The 25,500-nt window shown below is 40.0% G+C and overlaps 1 protein-coding gene across 2 annotated transcripts in view; it reads left to right on the top strand.

Annotated features, from left to right (window-relative positions):
- MELK (maternal embryonic leucine zipper kinase) overlaps positions 1 to 25,500 on the top strand; it is a 90,537-nt gene that overhangs the window by 753 nt on the left and 64,284 nt on the right. The window contains exons 2-7 of one of the 2 annotated variants that reach the window (XM_006143746.3): positions 5,061 to 5,156; positions 7,055 to 7,140; positions 9,330 to 9,446; positions 15,724 to 15,867; positions 18,165 to 18,233; positions 22,086 to 22,178. In XM_006143746.3, coding sequence (XP_006143808.1) covers positions 5,099 to 5,156; positions 7,055 to 7,140; positions 9,330 to 9,446; positions 15,724 to 15,867; positions 18,165 to 18,233; positions 22,086 to 22,178 — 567 coding nt within the window. In that variant the 5' untranslated portion in view covers positions 5,061 to 5,098. The remainder of the gene's footprint in view (positions 1 to 5,060; positions 5,157 to 7,054; positions 7,141 to 9,329; positions 9,447 to 15,723; positions 15,868 to 18,164; positions 18,234 to 22,085; positions 22,179 to 25,500) is intronic. The other variant, XM_006143747.3, reaches the window with a different exon arrangement.

The following is a 25,500-nucleotide window of genomic DNA, read 5'->3' as shown; positions in this document are numbered from 1 at the left end:
CCCTCCTGGGGTTTTTTTTTTTTTTTTGAGAGCTTTTGCTATAGGGCGCATTTGCTTGCTGGAAAGACAGAGAGAGACAGAAAGTGAGGGGGGATGGCCATGCCACAATCCTTTCTCCTCCATTCTCCTCTCGAGATCTTGGGCATGCACGCACACATGCCTGGTGTGTGTTTAAGAGTTTAAGCCACCAGATCTGGAACTCTAACCATGGTTGACTGTGTGGGAGTCCAGCAACGTAACCATTACACCATCTGCTGGTCCCTCCTCCTGGGATCTTAAACACGCTCACACAGCATCGGCTCCAGATTCACACCATAGTTGACCATGTGAGAGTCCAGTGATGTAACCTCTATACCACCTGCTGGCCCCACAATAAACGCTTTTTTTCTTGAGTTAATGCCTCCTGAGTCTTACTCCAGACGATGACACTCACCTTCATGGGCTTGTTTCACCTGTGAATCCGTCCTTCCTGTGTAACTACTGTGAGCAAATTGATCCCTTAATACCTTTTTTTAAAATAATTATTTATTTTTATTTTATTTGTTATCATTATTATTTTTAATTTGAACAGAGAAAGAGAGAGAGAAAGGGAAAGTGAGAAAGCAAGCTGCCAGTTTCAGCACTCTAACCATGGTTGGCCATGTAGGAGTCTAGCACCTTAACCACTGAATCACCTGCTGGCCCCATCCCTTAATAACTTAGGAATGATTGTCTCTTTGTTGGTGCTCACAGAAGCCTCTGCGAGGGAGCAGGGTAGGATGTTAATTAAATGTATTACAAGGCCACATTATGCTGTTATACAGTATATTCTTTTTTTTTCCTTTTTTTGGAGAGTTTTTTTTTGCTATAGGGCCCGTGCGTTCGGCAGACAGATAGAGAGAGACAGAGAGACAGAAGTGAGAAATCACCCCCCAGGGGGGATGGTCACGCCGTAATCCCTTCTCCATTCTCTTCTCAGGATCTTGGGCATGCATGCACACGCGCCCGGCGTGAGTTTAAGCCACCAGGTCCAGTACTCAAACCGCGGTCGACTACATGGGAGTCCAGCAACATAGCCATTACGCTAACTGCTGGTCCCTATACAGTATATTCTACTTCGTCTGTGAAATTAACCTTACCATGCTCACTATATAGGATAAATGTGTTCTATAGTAGGTAGAATGCCCTAAATTTGTTGTTCTATATAATTTAACCATAAACCTCCTCCCATTGTCTAGCCAATTTCTTGCTTCTTTAGACTTCAAGATAATTATGTATATCCCCAGTTACTCTTTTTTTTGGTAGAGGTTTTTGCTATAGGGCATGTGCGCTCGCCAGAAAGAGACAGACAGACAGACAGAATACGAGAACTCCTCTGCCTCCCCCCCCGGGGGGTCTGACCATGCCGCAATCCCTTCTCCTCCATTCTCCTCTCAGTATCTTGGGCACGCACTCACATGCTCCCGGATTGAGTTTAAGCCACCGGATCCGGGACTCAAACAGTGGACGACTACATGGGAGTTCAGCGACATAGCCGTTACTCTAACTGCTGTTCCTCCCAGTTACTCTTCTACTTACAGCCAGAAGGATACTCAGGTGTCTGATCGAGATCTAGTTTCCGTCTTTACTCTTAACAGTTGAGAGAGGCTCTTTCATTCCTTTAGCAACTGCACAGTTGGGTTACTCCAATGGAAAGTCCTATGTTCTGTATTTCCAAACTCTAGAGGATAAACAGGACACTTAAGAATATTTGGGGCTGGTCCTGTAGCACTCTGATTAAGCACTGTGTGTAGGAAGCTGGATCCTACTTGATTGACTGCTGACTGTCGTTGAAGTCCCAGTCTCAGGGGTTTAGAAAATGGTAGCTGTGTGCCCCAAATCCTGATGGGATGAAGAATTGGAGGAAACAGTTTGGGCCATGACCACACCCCACTGGGCATGTTCTCTCTCTCCTCTTCCTCTCTCCCCTTTTCTCTCACACATGCACCCTCCTGGGGGGGTTTGTTTAGAACAAGTTCCACATCCACAAAATTTCAAAGATCAATTTAATCTGCTCTTAGTATAGCAGTTTATAATGTAAGCACCAGTTTCAGTAACAGAAATGATGTTCGATGCATTCTCGTGGCCCACATTGATGTTGCCCACCCAAAGACATGGTATAATTTGAGAAAAGGGAATAGTTAGAGAAAGTGGAAGAAAGAAAAAAGGTTTACAGTTTCAGTCTTGCCTTGGTTTAGGAGATACACACATGTCCCTGCCCTATGTGGATCTGCCCAGGAACCAAACCCCAGTCTTTCCTATGGTTTCCAGCATTGCATAGTGTTGTACTACTACTATACTATTGCCCCTGGGTCTGACTTGCTTGCTTGCTTGCTTGCTTTTTTTTTTTTTTTAAATTCTATTTTTTGGATGTGCGGAAGTTCTTTATTTTAATATTGTCTAGTGTATTAATTTTTTTTTGTTTGTTTTTGTTTGCTATAGGGTGCTTGTGCTTCCCAGAGAGAGACAGAGAAAGTAAGAAATCCCCAGGGGAGTTGGCCACGCTGCAGTTTCTTCTCTGTTCTTTTAGGCTTTTGGGCATGCATGCATGCACTTGTCCCCAGCATGATTTTCAAGCCACTGGGACTCAAACTGTAGTCAGCCATATGAGATCAAGCACCTTAGCTTCCATGCCACCTGTTGGTCCCTAGTGTATTATTATTTTTTTTTTTTTGAGGAGTTATTTGATTTAGGGACCAGCAGTTGGCATAATGACTATGTCGCTGGACTCCCATGTAGTTGACCGTGGTTTGAGTCCCGGACCTGGTGGCTTAAACTCATGCCGGGTGCATGTGTATGCGTGCCCAAGATCCCAAGAGGAGAATGAAAGAGAAGGGATTGCAGCATGGCCATCCCCCCTAGGGGGCGATTTCTCGCTTTCTGTCTCTCTCTGTCTTTCTGGCAAGCACACGCACCCTATAGCAAAAACCTCTCCAAAAAATATTTTTTTAAAGAATGATTTGATTTAACTTTATTTATGTATGTATGTATTTATTTATTTTTATTTTGACCAGAGAGGGACAGAGTGAGAGAGAGAGGGAGAGAGAGAAAGAAATTGAGAAAGCAAGCCACTTGGTCCAGGACTCGAACTGTAGTTGGCCATGTGGGAGTCCAGCACCTTTAACCACCATGCTACCCACCAACCCCTAGTGTATTAATTTTTTAATGGTTGGGATTTTATCTCCTATTTTGACGTCATGACAATATTTTTTTAAAGAATTATTTATTTAATTCCATTTGTCATCATTATTATTTTTTAATTTGACCAGAGACAGAGAGAGAAAGAAAGGGCAAGTGAGCCATCAGGTCTGGGACTTGAACCGCGGTCGGCAATGTGGGAATCCAGCGCCTTTATCCCCCACAACACCTGCCAGCCCCATGACAGTATTCTTTTTTTTTTTTTGGAGAGGTTTTTGCTATAGGGCGCGTGCGCTCGCCAGACAGAGAGAGACATAGAGACAGAAAGTGAGAAATCACCCCCCAGGGGGATGGTCACGCTGCAATCCCTTCTCCTCCATTCTCCTCTCGGGATCTTGGGCATGCACGCACACGCGCCTGGCATGAGTTTTAAGCCACCGGGTCCGGGATGTGAACTGCGGTCGACTACGTGGGAGTCCAGCGACATAGCCATTACGCTAACTGCTGGTTCCCACAGTATTCTTTTTTTTTAAAAAAAACCTCTTCCCATTTTGATTATTTATTTATTTTATCAGAATCATTTATTTATTTATTTATTTTGCTGTTGGGCATATGCTCTCACTAGAGAGTGAGGATTCACCCCCAGGGAGTGTGGCCATGCCGAAATTCCTTCTCCTCCATTCTTCTCTTGGGATTTTGGGCATGCATGCATACTTGAACCAGCCATGTGAGATCCAGCTGCCTTAATTACCATGCCACTGACTGGCTCAGACTATTTGCTTTTATTTTGTTTATGGTTTTTTTTTAAATTTTTTTTTTATTTTTAAGAATTATTTATTATTATTTATACATTCAATTGCTATACATCATTCAGATTGTAGAGATTTTACCCAACATGGTAGATGGCACATACCAGGTGAGTTGAGAATACTGTACACGACATAAACAGTCAACAAACAATATCTCTGTCCCACGAATGTCTTATTTCTCCATTTTTCCCCAGATTTCCCTTCCTGTACTCTTCCCCTCTCTCAGTCTCCTTCCACTTTGTCCTCAGTGTCCATAACAATTTTCAATGCTTTTATGTCCTCTAGTCTTTCAGTTTCTACCACAGAGTATAAACAGTCGGTGTATGTTAAGTGGAGACATACTGTGTCTCTCTTTCATAGCCTGACTTATTTCATTCAACGGTATATCTTCATTGTTCATCCACTTTCTGTCAAATGCCAGTGTCTTGTTGTTTTTTATGGCTGAATAGTATTCCATAAAGTGTATGTGCCACACTTTTTTAATCCATTCATCTCTTTGTGGACATTTGGGTTGGTTTCATGTCTTAGCAATTGTGAATCACACTGCAATAAATATAGTTGTACAATCACTTTCTCACTGAGTGTTCTCCTATCCTTTGGGTAGATACCCAGGAGTGGAATTGCTGGATCACATGGTAGTGCTGTCTTTCAAGGTCTTGAGGAACCTCCATATTGTTCTCCACAGTGGCTGGGCCAATTTACATTCTCACCAACAATGTAGGAGGGTTCCCCTTTCACCACATCACTTATCTTTTTTTTTTAATCATTGGCATTCTGACTATGGTTAGGTGTAGTTTTGATTTGCATCTCCGGCGTGATGAGGGATGTTGAGCATTTTTTCATATGCTTCTTGGCTGCTTGTCCCATGATAGTATTCTTTTGAAAGTTTTAAAGGCTTATCTGTAAATCTTCATCAGAAATTGGTTTTTATGTATGGTGTAAGGAATCCAGTTTTTATTTAATTTGGCTAATCAGTTTTTGTAGTATCATTTATAATATATACCTAAAGACTTATTTATATTTGCAGTAACAAGAATAGAGGAGATAATCTGGTAAAATTTCTTTTATTGATCATGTACTATTTTTGTCTTACAGGTTCTCTTTGTAATTTTGAATAATCTTTTAGGAGGATAATGAAAGATTATGATGAACTTCTCAAATACTATGAATTATATGAAACTATTGGAACAGGTAATCATTTTTTTTTTTCTTGGAGGTAGAGGCTAGATTAACTATTTGAAAATAGAGTCTATTTGGACAGACATGAATTTTTTTAAATATCATTTTAAATAATTATCTTATTTATTATTATTTCTAGTTTGACCAGAGAGAGAGAGAAAGTGAGAAAGTAAGCCGTCAGGTGTGGGACTCGAACCATAGTTGGCCATGTGGGAGTCTAGCACCTTAGCCACCACACCACCTGCTGGCCCCCTATTAGTCTGTTCATTTTAGTGTTTTTAAAATTCTTTTTTTCTGCTTCAGTAGGAAGAAGTAAAGCCAGGAGAGAAGAGAGTAATAGGAGAGGCCTTGTAGGTCATGACTAGGACTTTGACTTTTATTTTAAATAATAGTCATTGCAAAGTTTGAGCCGAAGAGTGATCTGACTTTTCTTCACAGGGTCATTCTGGCTACTTGGGAGACAAAAGATTAGATTGGGGAGGGCAAGGACAGAAACAGGGATAGATTAAGAAGTTATAGCAGTAATTCAGGTGAGTGATACTAGAGATGATAGTGTAAAGATGAGGGTGATAGTGAAAGTAGTGAAAAGGATAGGAGTCTGTACATTCATGTGCACGCATGCACATGTCTATGTGTTTTTATTTATTGATCTATATAACACACAGTTAAATAGTCAAAGTGCACTAATTTCCACCAAGTTTTACATAACACCTACCCTCCCATATATTACCTGCTTAGATCAAGACAGACCATTTCTAGTCTGTACCTGTTTCGTTTCCCCCAAAGTAACCATTGATTATCATTAATTTTTTTCTGGAGAGGTTTTTGCTATAGGATACCCGCACTTGCCATAAAGATAGAGACAGACAGACAGAAAGTGAGAAATCACCCCCTGGGGGGATGCCATGCCGTAGTCCCTTCTCCATTCTCCTCTCGGGATCTTGGGCATGCATGCACACGCAGCTGGTGTGATTTTAAGCCACTGGGTCTGGGACTCGAACTGCAGTTGACTACATGGGAGTGCAGTGACATAGCCATTACGCCAACTTCTGGTCCCAAACCGTTGATTTTTTTTTTTTTTAAATAACGACATTTGTTGATGGGTTGAATATGGTTTTTTAAAGAGAAGGGCAAAGAATGGTTCCTTCAAGGGTTTTTGGCCTGAACACCTGGGAAAAAGGAATCATCCTTACTTGAAATGGGAAAGGAGCTTCTTTTTGAAAATTTGAATATTTCAGATACCTAATTGAAGGCATTCAGCTTTTGATCCCCCCCCTTTTTTTTTTTGGAGAAGTTTTTTTTGCTATAGAGCTTGTGTGCTCGCCAGACAGACAGAGACATAGAGACAGAAAGTGAGAAATCACCCCCCAGGGGAGATGGTCACGCCGCAGTCCCTTCTCCTCCATTCTCTTCTCGGGATCTTGGGCACACACACACACATGCCCGGCGTGAGTTTTAAGCCACCAGGTCTGGGATGCAAACCGCGGTCGACTATGTGGGAGTCCAGCGACATAGCCATTACGTTAACTGCCGGTTCCCTTGATCCACTTTTGAAAGATTATTTTATAGTTTTAAAACTGAATGGAGGTTTTGTATAGTCTGTCTTCCATCTCACAACTTTGTATTATGTTTTAACATTGTTAATTATAAAGTGAATTTAATTGCTTTGTTAATTGTATTCTATTTTCCTACTTCCTTATCACAAAATTAGAGATACACTGTCATAGTAGGAAAAGTCTTCAGCTTGATGTTGGGCGAGAAGAGGATAGGAGTCATAACTACACTTCTGTAGCAACAGGATAAAAGGCACAAACTTTTAGGAAAATATAACTCAACAGAGCCTTTTGAAAGTTTATGTTTGTGTCTGAATCCTTGCTTACGCCTTTATAATACATTTTTTTTTATCTTAGGTGGCTTTGCAAAGGTGAAACTTGCCTGCCATATCCTTACTGGAGAAATGGTAGCTATAAAAATCATGGATAAAACTGCACTAGGGGTAAGTTTAAATTTTTTTAAAATGTTCTAGTTATAGATCAGTTTTTTAAATTAAAACCCAAATTTGCCCTAGTGTTCTATTTATTGCTCTTAGAATAATAACTTTGTAGCTTTTTGGAAAATGTATTCATCTGTGATTTTAAAAAGTAATTGGGGGAAAGGGGTTACTTGGTCCTTTGGATTTTAATGCAGAGCAATGGTGCATACTTCAAATCTGTAGCCTTCATTTTCTTTTTAAAGAGTTATTTTATTTTATTTTATCTTCCTTCCTCCTTTCCTTTCCCTCCCTTCCTTCCTTCCTTCCTTCCTTCCTTTTAATTTGACCAGAGAAGGACAGAGAGAAAATGAGAAAGCAAGACTCCAGGTCTGGGATTCAAACCGCAGTTGGCCATGTGGGAGTCCCATGCCCCTAACCACCACACCACCTGCTGGCCCCAGTAGCATTCATTTTTCTATGATTGTTTCAAGTTTTCACACACATGTGTGTGCACGCAAAACACTCCAGTGTGGTGTGGTCATGTAACAATCCCCTCTCCATTTCTTTATCCCAATGGTATTTTGGGCACACACACACACGTGCCCAGTGTGTTTTTCAAGCCCCTAGGAGTGAGACTTGAACCCTGGTCTGCTGTGTGAAATCCATCTTCCTTTGTGTAATATCTAGTTGCTGTGCTACAGGGCTGGTCCTAGTGCAGCTTACTTTTTAAGGGGCATTGTTGAGACTGAAAGTGGTAATCCAGGTATGATAATTCAATGACTGTTTCTGGCATTTTCCTTATTTGGAATGTTCACCTTTTAATTTTTTTCCTTTTTCTTTTTTTTTTTTTTGGTAGAGGTTTTTGCTATAGGGTGCATGCGCTCGCAAGAGAGACAGAGACAGAGAGACAGAAAGCGAGAAATCACCCTTGGGGGGATGGCCAAGCTGCAATCCTTTCTCCTCTATTCTCCTTTCGGGATCTTGGGCATGCACGCACACGCACATGCACACGCACATGCACTCAGTGTGAGTTTAAGCCATCGGGTTCAGGACTCAAACCTGGTCGACTACAGGGGAGTCCAGTGACATAACCATTATGCCTACTGCTGGTTCCAGAATGCTCACCTTTTAAAGGAGTCTGAGATTGCTTTAATTTTTCTGGACATTGTCCTATTGACCCACTTTGAACTTGTCTGTCATAAAATCCTCAAGGCCTTTTTCTTTCTTTCTTTTTTTTTTTTTTTTGAGAGATTTTTGCTATAGGGCATGTGCGCTCGCCAGACAGACAGAGAGAGACATAGAGACAGAAAGTGAGAAATCACCCCCCAGGGGGGATGGTCATGCCGCAATCCCTTCTCCTCCATTCTCCTCTCGGGATTTTGGGCATGCACGCACACGCGCCCAGCATGAGTTTTAAGCCACTGGGTCCGGGACGCGAACTGCGGTCGACTACGTGGGAGCCCAGCGACATAGCCATTATGCTAACTGCTGGTTCCCAAGGCCTTTTTCTTATATATATATGCAAATAAATTTTTTTTTTCTTGTATTGCTGGATAAATTATTTTGAGGCTATTGATAACTTTTTCTACTTAGTATTAAAATTGTTGATATTGGGCCAGCTGGTTGTGTGGTAGTTAAAGTAACTGGATCCCACATAGCTGACTGCATGGTTCTAGTCCTGGACCTGGAGGCTTGAAAAACAGGTGCATGTGGGAACCAGCAGTTAGCGTAATGGCTATGTCGCTGGACTCCCACGTAGTCGACTGCGGTTTGCGTCTTGGACCCGGTGGCTTAAATCTCACACCGGGCGTGTGTGCGTGCATGCCCAAGATCCCGAGAGGAGAATGGAGGAGAAGGGATTGCGGCGTGACCATCCCCCCTGGGGGGTGATTTCTTGCTTTCTGTCTCTATGTCTCTCTCTGTCTGTCTGGCGAGCGCACGCGCCCTATAGCGAAAACCTCTCCAAAAAAAAAAAAAAAAAAACAGGTGCATGTGCCTGCCTGCCCAAAATTTTGAAAGAAGAAACGGATAAGGAATGATCATTGCCATAGGGAAGTTCTTTATTACTTTCTCCTCTTACTTTTCTCTGGTGAGTGTACGCATCCTCTTGCAAAATTTAAAAAAAGACAAAAATACTGTTGATATTAATGCTTAATGTTAATGAACACTTTCCAAATAAACTTACTGCTCATTCAATTTGATGTTTTGTCCAGAATGATTTGCCTCGGATCAAAACAGAGATTGATGCTTTGAAAAACCTCAGACATCAGCATATATGTCAACTCTACCACGTTCTAGAAACAACCAATAAGATATTCATGGTTCTTGAGGTTAGTATATATTCCAGAGACAGAAAAGCATTTGGGTACTTTTTCAGTTAAGTTAGGAGAAACTTACCTGAAAGTTTATTGTTACATATGCTAATTGGCTTTACCTGTTTCAGTTTGAGCTGTAACAATTTAGATCAAGTAGACATGAAATAAATTGGACATATATTGTGAATGTAGCCCTTTTAGTATAGCACCAATGAGGTAATTTGTTTTAGTGAGTAGCATATGTTAGAATTTGTTTCTAGAGGAAAGGAACCATTTAGATTTTATATGGCGTATTTAATTCATAGGCTTTTCATAACTAGTTAACATTAATTTGGTGACTTAAAATGACAGAATTTTATTGTCTTGTAGTTTTAGAGGCTCGAAATCTGAAATCAAGGTGTGGACAAGGTTGGTTCCTTCTGGACATTTTCAGGAAGGATCTGTTCCATGTCTGTTTCTCAGTTTCTGATGGTTGTTGCCAATCCTTGCTGTTCCAGATTTGTAGATGCACCACTTCAGTCTTGTTTTCAAGTGGTATTTTCCTCTGTGTGTCTTTGTCTCTCTCTAAATTTCCTTCTTTATAAAAGGACTGAAGTCATTGGATTAGAGACCACCCTAATCCAGTATGACCTCATCTTAATAATTTACATCTGTGAAAACCCTCTTTATATGTAGGGTCATGTTCATAGGTACCAGATGTTAGGACTTGAAATATCTTTTTTTTTTTTTTTCTTTTTTTTGGGGGGGAGAGATTTTCACTATAGGGCGCGTGCGCTCACCAGACAGACAGAGAGAGACATAGAGACAGAAAGCGAGAAATCAACCCCCCAGGGGGGATGGCCACGCCGCAATCCCTTCTCCATTCTCCTCTCGGGATCTTGGGCATGCACGCACATGCGCCCTGCGTGAGTTTTAAGCCACTGGGTCCGGGATGCTAACCGTGGTCGACTATGTGGGAGTCCAACAACATAGCCATTACGCTAACTGCTGGTTCCCAGGACTTGAAATATCTTTAGTCGGGACAGAATTCAATTCAGAACGTATGGTTAGTGTCCAGTACATGTGTTATGCCAACCAAACCTTTTCAAGTTTTAACCTGACCTTTTTGACTTGAAACAGTCTAACAGTCTTTAGAATTTAGATCATTCATCTTGCTTCAATTTTCTAAATCTCAGCCACATGATTTGTAACTGTACAGCATTTCACAGACTAGCATTTTTTTTAAAGAATTATTTTTACTTAAATTTATTTATTTATTTTTATTTTTATTTTAACAGAGAGGGACAGAGCAAGTGAGTGAGAGAGACAGAGACAGAGACAGAGAGAGAAAGAGAGAGGGAAACTGAGAAAGCAAGCTGCCGGGTCCAGGACTCAAACCATGGTCAGCCATGTGGGAGTCCAGCACCCTTAACCACCATGCCACCTGCCGGCCCCTTCACAGATTAGCGTTGTTTTAATAGCAATTTTAAGATTCATAATGTTGAAAGTTTTGACCCTGGAGCTATTTTCTCTGCTATAGAATGGATCTGCTCACATTGTCTGCAATGGTGACTTTTGAATCTTTTTTTTTAAAGCTGATCCTTTTGATCAGTTTAAATTCTTTTTTCTTTTCTTTTCTTTTTTTTTTTTTTTTGAGAGGTTTTTGCTATAGAGCACATGCACTCGTCAGAAAGACAGAGAGAGACAGAGATAGAAAGCAAGAAATCATCCCCATGGGCGGATGGCCACGCTGCAATCCCTTCTCCTCCATTCTCCTCTTGGGATCTTGGGCACGCACACACATGCGCCTGGCGTGAGTTTAAACCACTGGGTCTGGGACTTGAACTGTGGTCGACTACGTGGGAGTCCAGCGACATAGCCATTACGCTAACTGCTGGTTCCCAATCAGTTTACATTTTTAACAAACAAAAATTCCCAAACATCTATGAACCTAAGCTAAAATTTTAAAGGTATTAAGGTCATATATATATTTATTATATATATATATTATAGACCACAGATTAGTTTATTTTTAACACCCATCATGCCATGAATTCATAGGGAATAGGTTCCAGTAGCTCAGGCTCCTTTCCATTGGTTCTCACAAAGTGTGCTTCTCTGGGTGGAGCAAGCTGGCACTTTAGTTGAACCCAGGTACCTTTCTCTTTGGCTTCCTTCTTTTTCTGGTCATTTTCCTTCACACGTTTTAGGAAGCTATCTCTGCTCTTAGAATGTTTAATATGTTCAATATGTACATTGATTCTCTTGGCAAGAACCTTGCCCTTAACTTGTTTGTTTACAACAATGCCAACAGCATGCTGGGTAACATTGTAGACTCTTCCAGTTTGCCATGGTAACATTTGTAGGGCATTCCTTTTTGAACAGTACCCATTCCCTTAATGTCTACAATATCACCTTTCTTGTAGATTCGCATATATGTTGCCAAAGGAACAATTCCATGTTTTCTAAAAGGTCTAGAGAACATATATTGGGTGCCTCTCTTCTTTTCCTTTGGGTTTGTCATTTTGGTTAACTACTGGAAGATGGTGGTTCCGATTAAGGGCTTATGTTAACAAATGAAGTTCTCTCTCTCTCTATCCCGGTCATCTGATTTTCTTTCTTCCGAGTCATTTACTTGTTATTATTATTTTTTTTGTCTCCTATTATCTACATATAATTTTATAGGTGTATGTGTTTTATTTATTTATTTAAGAGAGGTTTTTGCTGTAGGGTGTGTGCGCTCACCAGAAAGACAGAGACAGAGAGACAAAAAGTGAGAAACCGTGCCACAATCCCTTTTCCTCCATTCTCTTTTCAGGATCTTGAGCACGCGTGCATATGCGCCAGGCATGAATTTAAGCCACTGGGTCTAGGACTTGAACTGTGGTCTACTACATGGTAGTCCAGCGACATAGCCATTATGCCAACTGCTGGTCTCTGTATTTTCAGTAGCCAGAGGATTTGTGTGCTCCCCAGGGACAGAAAGATAGGAAGAGAGAGAAAGAATCCTTCAATTGAGTGTGGTTGCACTGCAGTCCCTTCTCCAGTTTTCTATCCCATTGGGATTTGGGGCACATAGTAACACTGCAACCAGTGTGTTTTTCAAGCTGTCAGGGACAGGTGTGGACTACATGGTCAGCCATGTAGAATCTGGATCCCTTAGCTAGTAGGCCACAAGGCTGGTCCTGTGTGTGTTTATTGTTATGTGTGTGTATGTATCAGTACTTACTGGTTTCTCTTGCACAAATAGTCACAAACTATATTACTTCTGCACCTTCCCCCCCCCCCACAATATTTTTTAAAGAGTTACTTATTTAATTTTTTATTTATTACTATTTTAATTTGCTGTAGTCAACAGAGAGAGAGAGGGAGAGAGAAAATGAGAAAGCAAGCTGCTAAGTCTAGGACTTGAACTGTGGTCGGCTCTGTGGTAGTGCCTTAACCGCTATGCCACCTGCTGACCCCAACTTTTTAACTAAAAAATAATTATTTATTATTATTTTAAAATGTGCCTAGAGAGAGAGGGAGGGAAAGTGAGAAAGCAAGCCGCTAGGTCCAGGACTCAAACCATGGACAGCCACTTGGGAGTTCAGTTCCTTAATCACCTTAACCACCACGCCACCTGCTGGCCCCTCCCCCATAACATTTTAACTTAGAGACCATGCACATCCGGTGCGTACTTCCATTCATCAAGATTTTAAGTCTTTTTGTTTCTTTTGTATTTTTTTAATTTGAAAACATGAAGTTGGCCATTTTCTTTAATGTATTATTTTTGGATAGCATTTAAAATTTTATTTTCGAAGCATAATTTACATATAATAAAATGTATACATTAGGTATACAGTTTGACAAATGTGTATATCCATGTATTTTGCACCCTAGTCAAGGTGTTAAATGTTCCCATTATCCTATAAAGCTTTCTCCTGCCTCTTTAATGCTCATCCCTGTAATTACATCTGTTCTGGCCTTCTCAGCAACCACTGGTCTGATTTCTGTCATCATAGATTAATTTTACCTGCTCTAGAACTTGATATAAATGAATCATACAGCCTGTGCACCTTTGTGTCTGACTTCTTTTGCTCAGCCTAATACTTTTGTAAGTCACCATATTAATTGTTTGCAACTTTTTAAAAATTTTATAGTAGAGATTGTTCTATATCAGTTTGTAAAGAGCTTCAGAATTCTCTTTTATAGAATTCTATTTTATATGTCATAATTTATATAGGGTGAGTATTTGGGTTGTTCTGGTCTGAAAGTTGGTGTCCTCCAAGATGTATGTTGAAACTTAATCCCCAATGTGCTGGTTATTAAATTAAGGGGTAGAATCTTTAGGAGAGGGCTAGCTTATGATGGCAGAGCCCTTTTAGATGGGACTCGTGCTCTTAAAAAGAGCTTTGGACCAACTCCTGGGGTGCAGTGGTAAACACAACGCTTCACAAGGCTAAGGCCACGTGAGATGGTTCCAGGTTTATGTTCTGAGGCCTCCTGGTACACTGGGTGTATGAATGTGTGCTCATGATTCTGGGTGGCTTAGGCTGGGGTGGATTGTGGCATAATGATTCTGTTGGTGCTTGTCTCTCTTTCTTCCTCCTCCTTCCAATCTGTCTCTGAAGAAGTAAACTTAAAAATAAAAAAAAAGAAGGAAAAGACAAAAATAAAAGAGGCTAAGGGAGCTTAGTTGTTTCCTTTGCCATATGAGGACACACGGCAGACACCATCTGTGGGTAGTGGGCTCTAACCAGGCACAGAATCAGTTGACACCTTGATCTTGGATTTCCCAACCTCTAGAACTTACTATTTTTTAAAAGAATTATTTACTTAATTTTATTTATTATTATTATTTAATTTGCTATAGGGCACATTTACTTACCAGAGAGAGAGAGAAGTGAGAAAGCAAGCTGCCAGGTCTGGGACTTGAACTGTGGTTGGCCATGTGGGAATCCAGTGCCTTAGCCACTATGCCACTTGCTAGCCCACCTCTAGAACTTTTTTTTTTTAAAGAGAGATTTTTTACTATAGGGTGCTTGTGCTCGCTGGGAAGACAGAGATAGAGAGAGAGACAAAGACAGAGAAAGTAAGAAATCATCCATGCCACAATCCCTTCTCCATTCTTCTCTCAGGATTTTGGATGCATATGCATGCCCAGCTTGAGTTTCAAACCTCCAGATCTGGGAATTGAACCACGGTCAACCATGTGGGAGTCCAGTACCTTAACCACCATGCCATCTGCTGGCCCCTACCTCTAGAACTTTTAAGTAAGCATTTTCTGGGTTAAGAAATTACCTAGCATAAGGTATTTAGTTATAGCAGCCCAAACAGATTTAGGTAGTTGTTTCCAGTCTTTTGCTTTTACAAAGAGTGCTACTTCAGTGAATAATCTTTAATGTGTATTGTTTTTGATGTGAGTACTTCTAAAGGAAAAATTCTTAAATGTGAAACTATGGTACCAGCATGCAGCATGGTGATTAATGTGCCTGGATTCCCACATGGCCAATCATGGTTCAAGTCTTGGACCCAGTGGCTTGAAAATCACACCAGACGTGCATGCCTAAGATCCTGAGAGGCATATGGAGGAGAAAAGATTGCAGTGTGGCCATCCCCCAGGGGGGTGATTTCTCACTTTCCCTCTCTCTATACCTGTCCATCTTTTTCCTCTCTGGCGAGTACACATGCTCTATGACAAAAACCTAGCAAACAGGAAAAAAAAAAGTGAAACTATGAGGTTGAAAGCTATATGCACTTATAATCTTAATCAATATTGCTAAGATAAAATGAAATCTTAAATATAAACCTAGTTTACAGAAAAATGGAGCTAATCTGCAGAACAGATGGAAAGCCTAGAGCTTTATTCTCCCACAGCTTCTGAGGTACTTCTGTAGAGCTTGGCTCCTTCTAGTACAGTTTGAAAATCACATGTCTTTGTGATGAAGAAACAATAATTACTGCTATATATATATTTTTAATTTAAGTTAACTACTAAATGTGAGTATATTACAATGGGCATTGGTTTAATACTTTGCTATAAAAATATAAAACCTTGAGTGAGCTTTTTAAAATCACAGTGGTAGTTGGTTCCACTTCTGTTTACTGATAATAAAACTGTTCAATGAAAGAGTTATTGCTCTCATTCCTGGAATAATTATTGACTTGATGGGTCCTGAGAGTGTTTTTGATTAGGTCTCATTCAGTTCCCTTGCCTGTATAGATGAATTAATAGTATATCTGAGTTATGTATAATTTTTTTATTTTAAATCCTCTGAAAGGAGTTTTTGCAAGTTGTAACAATATCTTTATGACTCTTTTGCTGTTGAAGTACTGCCCTGGAGGAGAGCTGTTTGATTACATAATTTCCCAGGATCGCCTATCAGAAGAGGAGGCCCGAGTTGTCTTCCGTCAGATAGTATCTGCAGTTGCTTATGTGCACAGCCAGGGCTACGCTCACAGGGACCTCAAACCAGTAAGTGACTGCTTCACAGTTAGATGTTTACGTGAGAGCTCAATGTCATTTACTGAATACATGTTATTTTTAGGTTTCCATATGTTCCATTTAGGAGTCTATTTTAGTTTTGCTTTTTTTTGTTTGTTTGTTTCCAGACAGAATTTGTCACGTTGTCTTTTTCCTTCTATACTTTTTTTACTTTTAATAGGTTTTTTGGGTAGATTAGCATTTTATTTATATGTTGGTTGCATGTGACATAAATGTTTTTATAATCAGGATTTTAATCTCTAGGGAAGAAGGGTGTAGAGTATTTTCTTTGAAAATACTGTGTCTTTGAGTGTTTTCATTCAGTGTTCTTTTCCTAACCCCATATTCCCCATATTCCTTTATTTATTTATTTATTTTTGAGAGAGATTTTTGCTATAGAGTGTATGTGGTTGTCAGAGAGACAGACAGAAAGTAAGAAATCACTCCCTAGGGAGAACAGCCATTCCACAATCCCTTTTCCTCCAATCTCCTCTTGGGATTTTGGGGATGTATACACCACGTGCCTGGTGTGAATTTTAAGTCCTGCCAGGTTTGGGACTCGAACCACAGTCAACTATGTAGGAATCTAGCCATATAACTATTATGCTACCTCGTGGTTCCCCCTCCCCCTTTTTTTAAATTTTGTCAGAGGGTGCAAGTGCTTACCAGAGAGAAACAGGAGACTGAGGGACAGGGAGGGTTGAGAAATAACTCCTGATTGGGTATAGTCGTGCCACAATCCCTTCTGTCTCATCTCTCCATTTTTTTAGGATTTTGGGCATGCACGCACACATGCCCAACATGTTTCTAAAGCTGTTGGATTGAGGGTTTGAACTGTGCCATTGGCTATGTGGGATCTAGCTGCTTCAAGCACCATGCCACGGGTTGGCCCCTTTTTTATTTTAATTCCTTATTTCTCTGGAGGGAATAGTTTAGTGAAATTGACAGATTCTACATTTTTAATTTTTAGTTTTTAAATTTAAATTTAAGGCAGAGTCTTGCAGTGTTACAGTCCTCTTGCCTCAGCCTCCCGAGTAGCTGTGACCTTGGTGCCTGGCTTTTAGGGTTGGCAGAAAATCAAACCTGGGCCTCCCAAGTGGCCTCAGCCTACCAAACATTATGGTTAACATTAAAATAAAAATGTAAATACTATTAAGTCTTCAGGCTCTGACTAGTGTGGGTGATGGTGAGTGTTGATTTAAATGTTACATCATATAAAAATCAGGGGCCTGGAATTGGTCTGAGAAGATACCATAGTTATTTTTATCAGTTCTTATCTATTGATACCCAGCTCTTCAATTTGAGCTCACTCTTTTGATTTAAACTTGTCTTTGGCACAAAGTGTGTTTGCTTTTAGTTGATCCTCAGAGCACCAAAGAGAAAATGGTTTATACTATTGTGTCTTGAGAGTAACTTTTCAACATTCATCCTATTTACCCTTCTATGCTTCTTGTTATTTGATTAGCTTTTGGTAATTTTTTTTTTTTTTTTGGAGGATTCTAAAACAAACTTTATTTTAAAAATATCTTACTGTAAAACATAAGTCTAATAGGAGTATTACCAAAATTTTAAACCACTAATTTATAAAATGAAAATAATTACTTCTCTGTATGAAGCCAATTCTGGATCCTCCAAATTAATTTTTTTCTGCTTTACCTGCATCATTTCACCATTCACTAAAATCTCCAATTTGTCTTGACTGATTTTAAATCAGTTAAAAAGCAGAGCAAAACTTATTACATCAAATGTTTCTTCCACTTCTACTTAAACAAGGGTGCAGCCAGAGCTTTATTATTCAACATCATGGCAGGAAAAACTATTGTAATGCATATGGTCTTATACCTAGATGTGCTTCTGATGAGAAGAGCACAATAGGGCCATAGATAATGGACATATAGAACTTCAACCTGAAACCCAGTTCTGCCACTACAAGTAAATTAGGTGGAAAGTTTTAGCATCCATTGGATCAAGATCCATTGATCCCCCTCACTGGGTGGTTAGGGGGATACAATGAGATAATACAGGCATAGCACCCAGCTAGCACATCCCTAAAACATACATAGTATAAGCATGTACTTTATATGCTACACAATTCCTAAATGGTAGTGAATCAAAAAACAACCATGGTCAGCCATGTGGGAGTCCAGCGCTCCTAACCACCACGCTACCTGCTGGCCCCAACCAAGACTTTTAATATAAACAACCTTAAATCATTTTTAGAAGTGGCTAAAAGTGGGATTTGGTATAAGGAAGTCTATATACAGTTATCAAAATATTTTTTTCTCTAGGAAAATTTGTTGTTTGATGAATGTCATAAATTAAAGCTGATTGACTTTGGTCTCTGTGCAAAACCCAAGGTAAGTGCACAAGTAAAAAGGTATTCATTTCCTTTGTTAATATACCCTTTTTTTTTTTTTTTTTTTTTGAGAGGTTTTTGCTATAGGATGTGTGCGCTTGCCAGACAGACAGAGAGAGACAGAAAGCGAGAAATCACCCCCCAGGGGAGATGGTTACACCGCAATCCCTTCTCCTCCATTCTCCTCTCGGGATCTTGGGCACACATGCACACGTGCCCGGCGTGAGTTTAAGCCACCATGTCCAGGACGCAAACCACGGTCGACTGCGTGGGAGTCCAGCGACATAGCCATTACGCTAACGGCTGGTCCCGTTAATATACCTCTTGATGTATTATCTTGCACTGATTTCCATGTACTCTTTTTTAAAAAGTTTCTTTCTTCCATGAGAGAGAGACAGAGCACCCCAATAGGGGAGTCATACTGTGATGCATCCCCAACACCCCCAACCAGCCAGGATCATGAGCATACATGTGTGCATGTGCCTGATGTGTACAGGGAGACCTCAGGATACAACTCTGGGACCTTCCCATGTGCTTTTAGCATTGTGGCACATTGTGTTACTGCTGTGCACAGTGGCTGGCACACCAGTCTTTGCTGAGCCTGGTTGCATCCATGATAAGGATATTAAATTTCATCATTGCATGGATAATTTTTATTTTTATTTTTAAATTTTAAAATTTTTACCATAGGGCACATATGCTTGCTGGAGTTGGAGAGAGAGAGAAAGAGAAAGTGAGACATCATCCCTTGGGTGGATGGCCATGCTGCAGTTCCTTCTTCATTCTCCTCTCAGGATTTTGGGCATGTATACACATGTGCCCAGCATGTTTGTCAAGCTGCCAGGTTCGGAACTCAGACTGTGTAGTTGGGCATGTGGGTTCTAGCCACTGTAACTACCGTGCCACCACTAGACCAGTGATTTTTGTTTTTTAAGTTTATTTATGTTTTAAAGAGTGAGAAAGAATCATAGAGATAGCATTTCAACAGGTCATGGGCATGCACATGCCCAGTTTACTCAAGATGGTGTCCAGATGTGAATCTAGAACCTTCTCATGTGGGTCATCCTTGCAGATGCTGTGCCACTATCTGGCTCAGCATTAGTAATTTTAGTAAGTTCTCTAGATAATTCTAATATGTAGCCATGATCGAGAGCTATTTTTCTATGTCCTGGGTTGGTCCTGCTAAAGACTCCAAGGATATGCTGTGGGAGCATTTTCAGTGCCTAGGTGACGTTGAGGCCCCTATAGCATGAATACAGAAGTGACCGTATGCCTGCAGTTTGAGCATGTTGTCACTAGATGGTGCCTTTGTTCATTTAGATAGGAGTTAATTCAGTGCAAATCTAGTCTTTGTTATCTAAATGATTATCTAACTAATAATTTGGTACATTTTGAGAGACAGTCATCTTTCCTTATAAAAAAAGGAAAAAGCCCATAGGCATTTCTAAATCTATACTGTTATGTTTCCTTACTTCACATTCCATAGTTAAGTACTGCTGTTCTCCGATGTAACTTCGTTTTGAGGTGACTTTGAACTTTGTACCTCTGCAGTCTACAGCAGATCTCCTGTGTGGCTGCCTGTTCGAGGCTTCCTCCTGAGTTCTCTAATGATGGTACACACAGTCTCTAAAATTGAGCTGTCTACACTCATTAAGAATTTAGAAATTGCAGGCTTGTCTCAGGCCTGTAGTCCCATGATTATTTCCTGCCCCAATCAAAATTAGCTAGGTGCAGCAAACTGATTATGCCTCTTCAGCTCAATGTCTGACTCTTTCTGGTTCTCCTCTGCCTCCCTTGACTCTTCAGAGGTGATCAGTGGAGCCTTGTGTCTGGGAACCAAATGCTGGGAGATAGTTTTTGTTTGTTTGTTTGTTTTGACTGGCAGACACAAAAAGATAAATCATACTTAGAACAGAGAAACTGGTGTTTAAGTCATGTTCACCACTGGCCGCAGTGGGGAATGTTTGTGACAGACTTCGTTAGCCTTTATTTATGCCTACCACATCTTGAACTCACACAGAAACTGTCCAAGAAAGTGAGGATCGCCTGGGAGAGAATCGTCTCAGCCTTCTGCTGAGGAGCTCACTCTGGGCACTTTATGTCATGTGTAAAAGAAATCTCACAGTTTCACAAGTCTTTTGTCAGCTATAGAACTATACAGTGTTGGGCAGTAGTATCCTTTTTCTTTTTAAGAATTATTTTATTTAACTGTATTTATTTATTTTAATTTGACCAAAAAAGAGGGGAGAGAGAGAGAGAGAGACATAGAGAAAGTGAAAAAGCAAGCCACCAGGTCTGGGACTTGAACCACGGTCGTCCCTGTGGGAGTCCAGCACCCTTAACCACCACACTACCTGCTGGCCCCCAGTAGTATAATTTCTGTTTTTTCTTAGTGTTTTCATAGGAGGACATAGAAAGATGAGCAGATTTATCATTCTAATAGATCTGGAAGTTAAGGTGGCGATTTGTCTTATAATTGAGTTTAGAAAACAGACTCTCAAGGCATTGTTGTGTGTACCACATTGCTTGCATCTCTCTAACGAAAAGTAGTTCTTTTCTATTTGTAAAGATTTGATATTGGAGGGCCAGCCCTGAGCCTACTGCTTCAGGGAGCCAGATCCCATGTGCCCGACTGCAGTTTGAATCCTAGCCCCAGTAACTTGAGAAAATGTGCTACATGCGCATGGCCAAAATGCTGACAGGATGGAAAAATAGATTGTTATGCGACCACATTCCATAGGGAAGTATTTTCTCTATCTCCCTCTGTCCCTGGCAAACTCGTGCACATGTTGGCAATTAAAAAAAAAAGATTTACTATTGGAGGTAGAGTCTAGTAAAGAAATAATCCTTTTATTTTTTTTTTTTAGAGAGGTTTTTTTGCTATAAGGTACGTGTGCTCACCAGAAAGACAGAGACAGACAGAGAGACAGAAAGCAAGAAATCACCCCCCAAGGGGGGATGGCCATGCCGCAATCCCTTCTTTTGCATTGTCCTCTCGGGATCTTGGGCACACACGCACACGTGCCCAACGTGAGTTTAAGCCACTGGGTCTGGGACTCGAACTGCAGTCAACTAAATGAGTGTCCAGCGACATAGCCATTACGCCAACTGCTGGTCCCAGAAATAATTTTTTCTTTGAGTGCTTGGAGGTGGGAAGATATGGTGCTTGGAAGTATGCTTGGCTGATTACTATGTGAATGGTTTCTAGGGAAGTCTGAACCTGACTTGATTGAGCCAGAGAGGGAAAAGATTTTGTTTATGCCAAGTTGAATCAGTATTGAAAATCCAGAGAAGCAGAGACTGCACGTGCGTGCATGCATGTATACAGAATATTTGTTTGTCTGCAGAAATCATTGTTATTTCTCAAATTCTTTTTTAAAAGAGTTATTTATTAACAATTTTAAAATTTAAATTTATTTTAATTTGACCAGAGAGGGACAGAGAGAGAGAGAAAGAGAGAGAGAGAGAGAGAGAGAGAGAGAGAAAGTGAGAAAGCAAGCCGCCAGGTCCGAACTCAAACTGTAGTTGGCCATGTGGGAGTCCAGTGCTCTTAACCACCATGCCACCTGCTGGCCCCAATTTTTAAATTGTTTATTATTATTCTTTAATTTGACTGGAGAGAGAGAGATGAGAGAGGGTGAGTGAGAAAGCAAGCTGCCAGGTCTCGGACTCGAACCTTGGTCAGCCTTATAGGAGTCCAGCATCTTAACCATGATGTCACCTACCAGCCTCGAAAGTCTCTTATGATTTGGGGTAGTTCAACTAGCTTCTCTTTGCTTATGCTCAAACAATGTTTAGCAAGGTTTAACTCTCTTAAGGGCTTTAATAAGTTTTGTTTTTATCTTATTGACAGGGTAACAAGGATTACCATCTGCAGACATGCTGTGGGAGCCTTGCTTATGCAGCACCTGAATTGATACAGGGCAAATCATATCTTGGATCAGAGGTAATTATTCATTGATTAAGTTACTATATAATAACATACATTTGTTGGTGACCTGTAGTAAGTTAGGCATGGTACCATGGGAATATAATAACCCAAGAAATCATCTTTTATTTATTTATTTTAAGGTTTTTTATTTCTTTTTTTTTTTTTTGGAGAGATTTTCACTGTAGGGCGCGTGTGCTCGCCAGACAGACAGAGAGAGACATAGAGACAGAAAGCGAGAAATCACCCCCCAGGGGGGATGGTCACGCCGCAATCCCTTCTCCTCCATTCTCCTCTCGGGATCTTGGGCACGCACGCACACGTGCCTGGCGTGAGTTTTAAGCCACCGGGTCCGGGACACGAACCACGGTCAACTACGTGGGAGTCCAGCGACATAGCCATTATGCTAATTGCTGGTTCCCGTTTTTTTTATTTCTTTAGAATGAGAGAGAACGAGAGAGTGTGTCAGGTCTTGTCGATAGGGTCCCATCATACCGCAGTCTGCTCCCCAGCTTTCCGGCCAGCCAGGATCACAGTTGCACTCTTGGTGTGCTTTAGGTCAAGCATGGAGCCACATTCCAGTCTTCTATATGGCTACAGCATCATAGAGTAGCATGCCACCGTAGCTGGGCCAAGAAATAATCTTGTTGAGCAAAGAGTTTAGGTTATTTGGACGGTGAGATACATGCACTAATAGGATGAATGCTTTGCAATAAGTACGAAACAATAATATACTTATGAAGCAGAGTTATACTTCTGGTGTCCTTGTTGTGGCTGCTTTTGTATTGAAGAGTGCTGTAGGTGAGGCTCAGTTGTCAGAGGTGCTGGTTGGCACAGTAAAAACCTGTATTTTGCCTATGCCTGGGCAAAAGTTCAATGTAGGACTCCAGGATCAGAAGCCCTGGACTTTGCCTGCTTTTTACTCCATATTTCAAGCTAGTCAGCGCCTCCCATTCTCTGGAGTACTAGTTTTGTTGATTTGTCATAAAGCTAAAAAATAACTTAGGCATCAAAAACGCAGAAGGTGTTGAATTTAACAGATGTCTTCAGGGTATCTCCAAATCTTTCTTTCTTTTTTTAATAATTAATGTGGTTTATTTCTTTTTTTAAAAGTTATTTATTTAATTTCATTTGTTATTATTATTTTTTAATTTGACGAGAGAGAGAAAGAGAAAGGGAAAGTGAGAAAGCAAGCCATCAGGTTCAGAACTCAAACCACAGTCACTCATGTGGGAATGCAGCACCCTTAACCACCACACTGCTTGCTGACCCCCCCAATGTGGTTTATTTCTAAGCATGAATATGAGTGAACAGCCTGGAGGAGGCAAGTGCTCAGAAATGGGGGTTCCTTTTATTTGGTTTTGACAATGAGAGATAAAGTTTGGAATTTAGTGAAAAGTGTTTCCGTTGGTCTGGCCCAAAAAGGCAGGACATCTGGAAGCAGGGACTTACAAGTTATAGGTAGGTTTTATAGTTAATAAGGTTGGTGATTGGAAAGGAAGGTCTTTGTCTCAGGAAGAGATTTCTCCATTTCTTCTTTTAATATGTTCTTGTACAGTGTGATCCTCTGGGAGGGGAACATCACAGGTAGTGGCTGGTCCTGATTTTATTTGCTTACAGAACCAACTTTTCTTGTGGATTTTCTTTTGGGACTAGTGTTATGTGGAAGAAACTGTGAGAAATATCAGGTTACTTAATTCATACTGTGAAAAGATGGAAACTTGTTTTGGGCAACTTTTTATTTTGATATAATCCCAAACTTACAGAATAGTGCAAAAATAGAACAAGAAATTGATCTTTTTTTACTCATATTTACATTTTTTTCTATTTGTTTTATCATTCTGTTTTCATATATATATATATTTAATAATTATATGTATATATATATACACACACATATGAATATTATTTCAAACCATAAGAGAGTAAGCTAGAAGCATCATATCCCTTTATCACTAAATGTTTATATTTCCTAAAAGGAAGAATTTTTTTAATTTTAAAGAATTATTTATTTAATTTCATTTGCCACAGGGCGCATGCTCTCACCAGAGAGAGAAAGAGAGGAAGAGAGAAGGAGAGGGGGAGAGAGAAAGAGAGAGAGAGAGAGAGTGAGTGAGAAAGCAAGCTGCCAGTTCTGGGACTAGAGCCATGACTGGCTATGTGGGAGTCTAGCACCTTAACCACCATACCACCTGCTGACCCCAGAAGCTTTTCTTTTATAACCACACTTTAGTTATCTAATCCACAGTCCTTACTCAAATGGTTTTACTTATACCTGTAACATCCTTTATAGCTTTATTCCCATAACCATACCCCCAATCCAGGATTTAGTTCAGGATCACACTTAGCATTTAGGTTTTTATAATTTTTTATTCTTTTTCCACATTTTATTGATTCACAGAATACCTTAAACTAAAAATATGGACAAAGCTAGAATCTAGTGACAAGTGCACTGTGATTTTCTATTGAAATATTTTTTAAAAAATTAATTAATTTACATTCATTCCCTGAGCATCGTTACAGCATATAAAATGTGGTTTCCCATCCAGAATATACTGCATAATGGCTTAGTCATACACGTTATTGTCAGTAATTTTCCATTTCTAGTTTCATATGTATTTTTATGTATATTATATATTTTACCCCTATTTCTCACCCTCTGCCATTTCCTACCCTCCTCCCACACTATCTCAGGTGTCTACAGCTGTTTTCCATCCGTTTTTCCCCCTCACATTTTATTGAGTTACAACATTTCTTAAATAATCTAACTACTTTCAGTAGCAAGTTCAGTTGGTATATATATATATATCTGTGAATACATGTCTGACTTTCGGTGTGAAACATTGAGTAGAATGAATAAACCATAAGGTAGTTACCTGACTGAGGTCATTAAATAGATATTTTTAAATATATTTGTTTTTCCCCCTCACATTTTATTGAGTTACAACATTTCTTAAATAATCTAACTACTTTCAGTAGCAAGTTCAGTTGGTATATATATATATATCTGTGAATACATGTCTGACTTTCGGTGTGAAACATTGAGTAGAATGAATAAACCATAAGGTAGTTACCTGACTGAGGTCATTAAATAGATATTTTTAAATATATTTTTTAATTTCAAGAAAAGCAGTTTTAGCTTTAATAAATCAAAGAAATGTTAAGGAACTTTGCTTAAAACGTAAAGCCAGGGAACAGGTTAGGATTCTGTTCAAATAGTAGGTACATGAACCTGTCGGCAGCTCAAGACAGGACAAAAATCCTTAAAACCAGACAACAAAGCCTAGAAGAAAATCTGCAATGTGTTAGTCAAAAGTTGTAAAATTCTATTTTTTTTTTT

The sequence above is a fragment of the Tupaia chinensis genome, unplaced genomic scaffold (assembly GCF_000334495.1).
Source record: "Tupaia chinensis unplaced genomic scaffold, TupChi_1.0 Scaffold000104_1, whole genome shotgun sequence".
Classification (NCBI taxonomy): Eukaryota; Metazoa; Chordata; class Mammalia; order Scandentia; family Tupaiidae; genus Tupaia; species Tupaia belangeri.
This window is presented reverse-complemented; position numbering and strand designations above follow the sequence as displayed.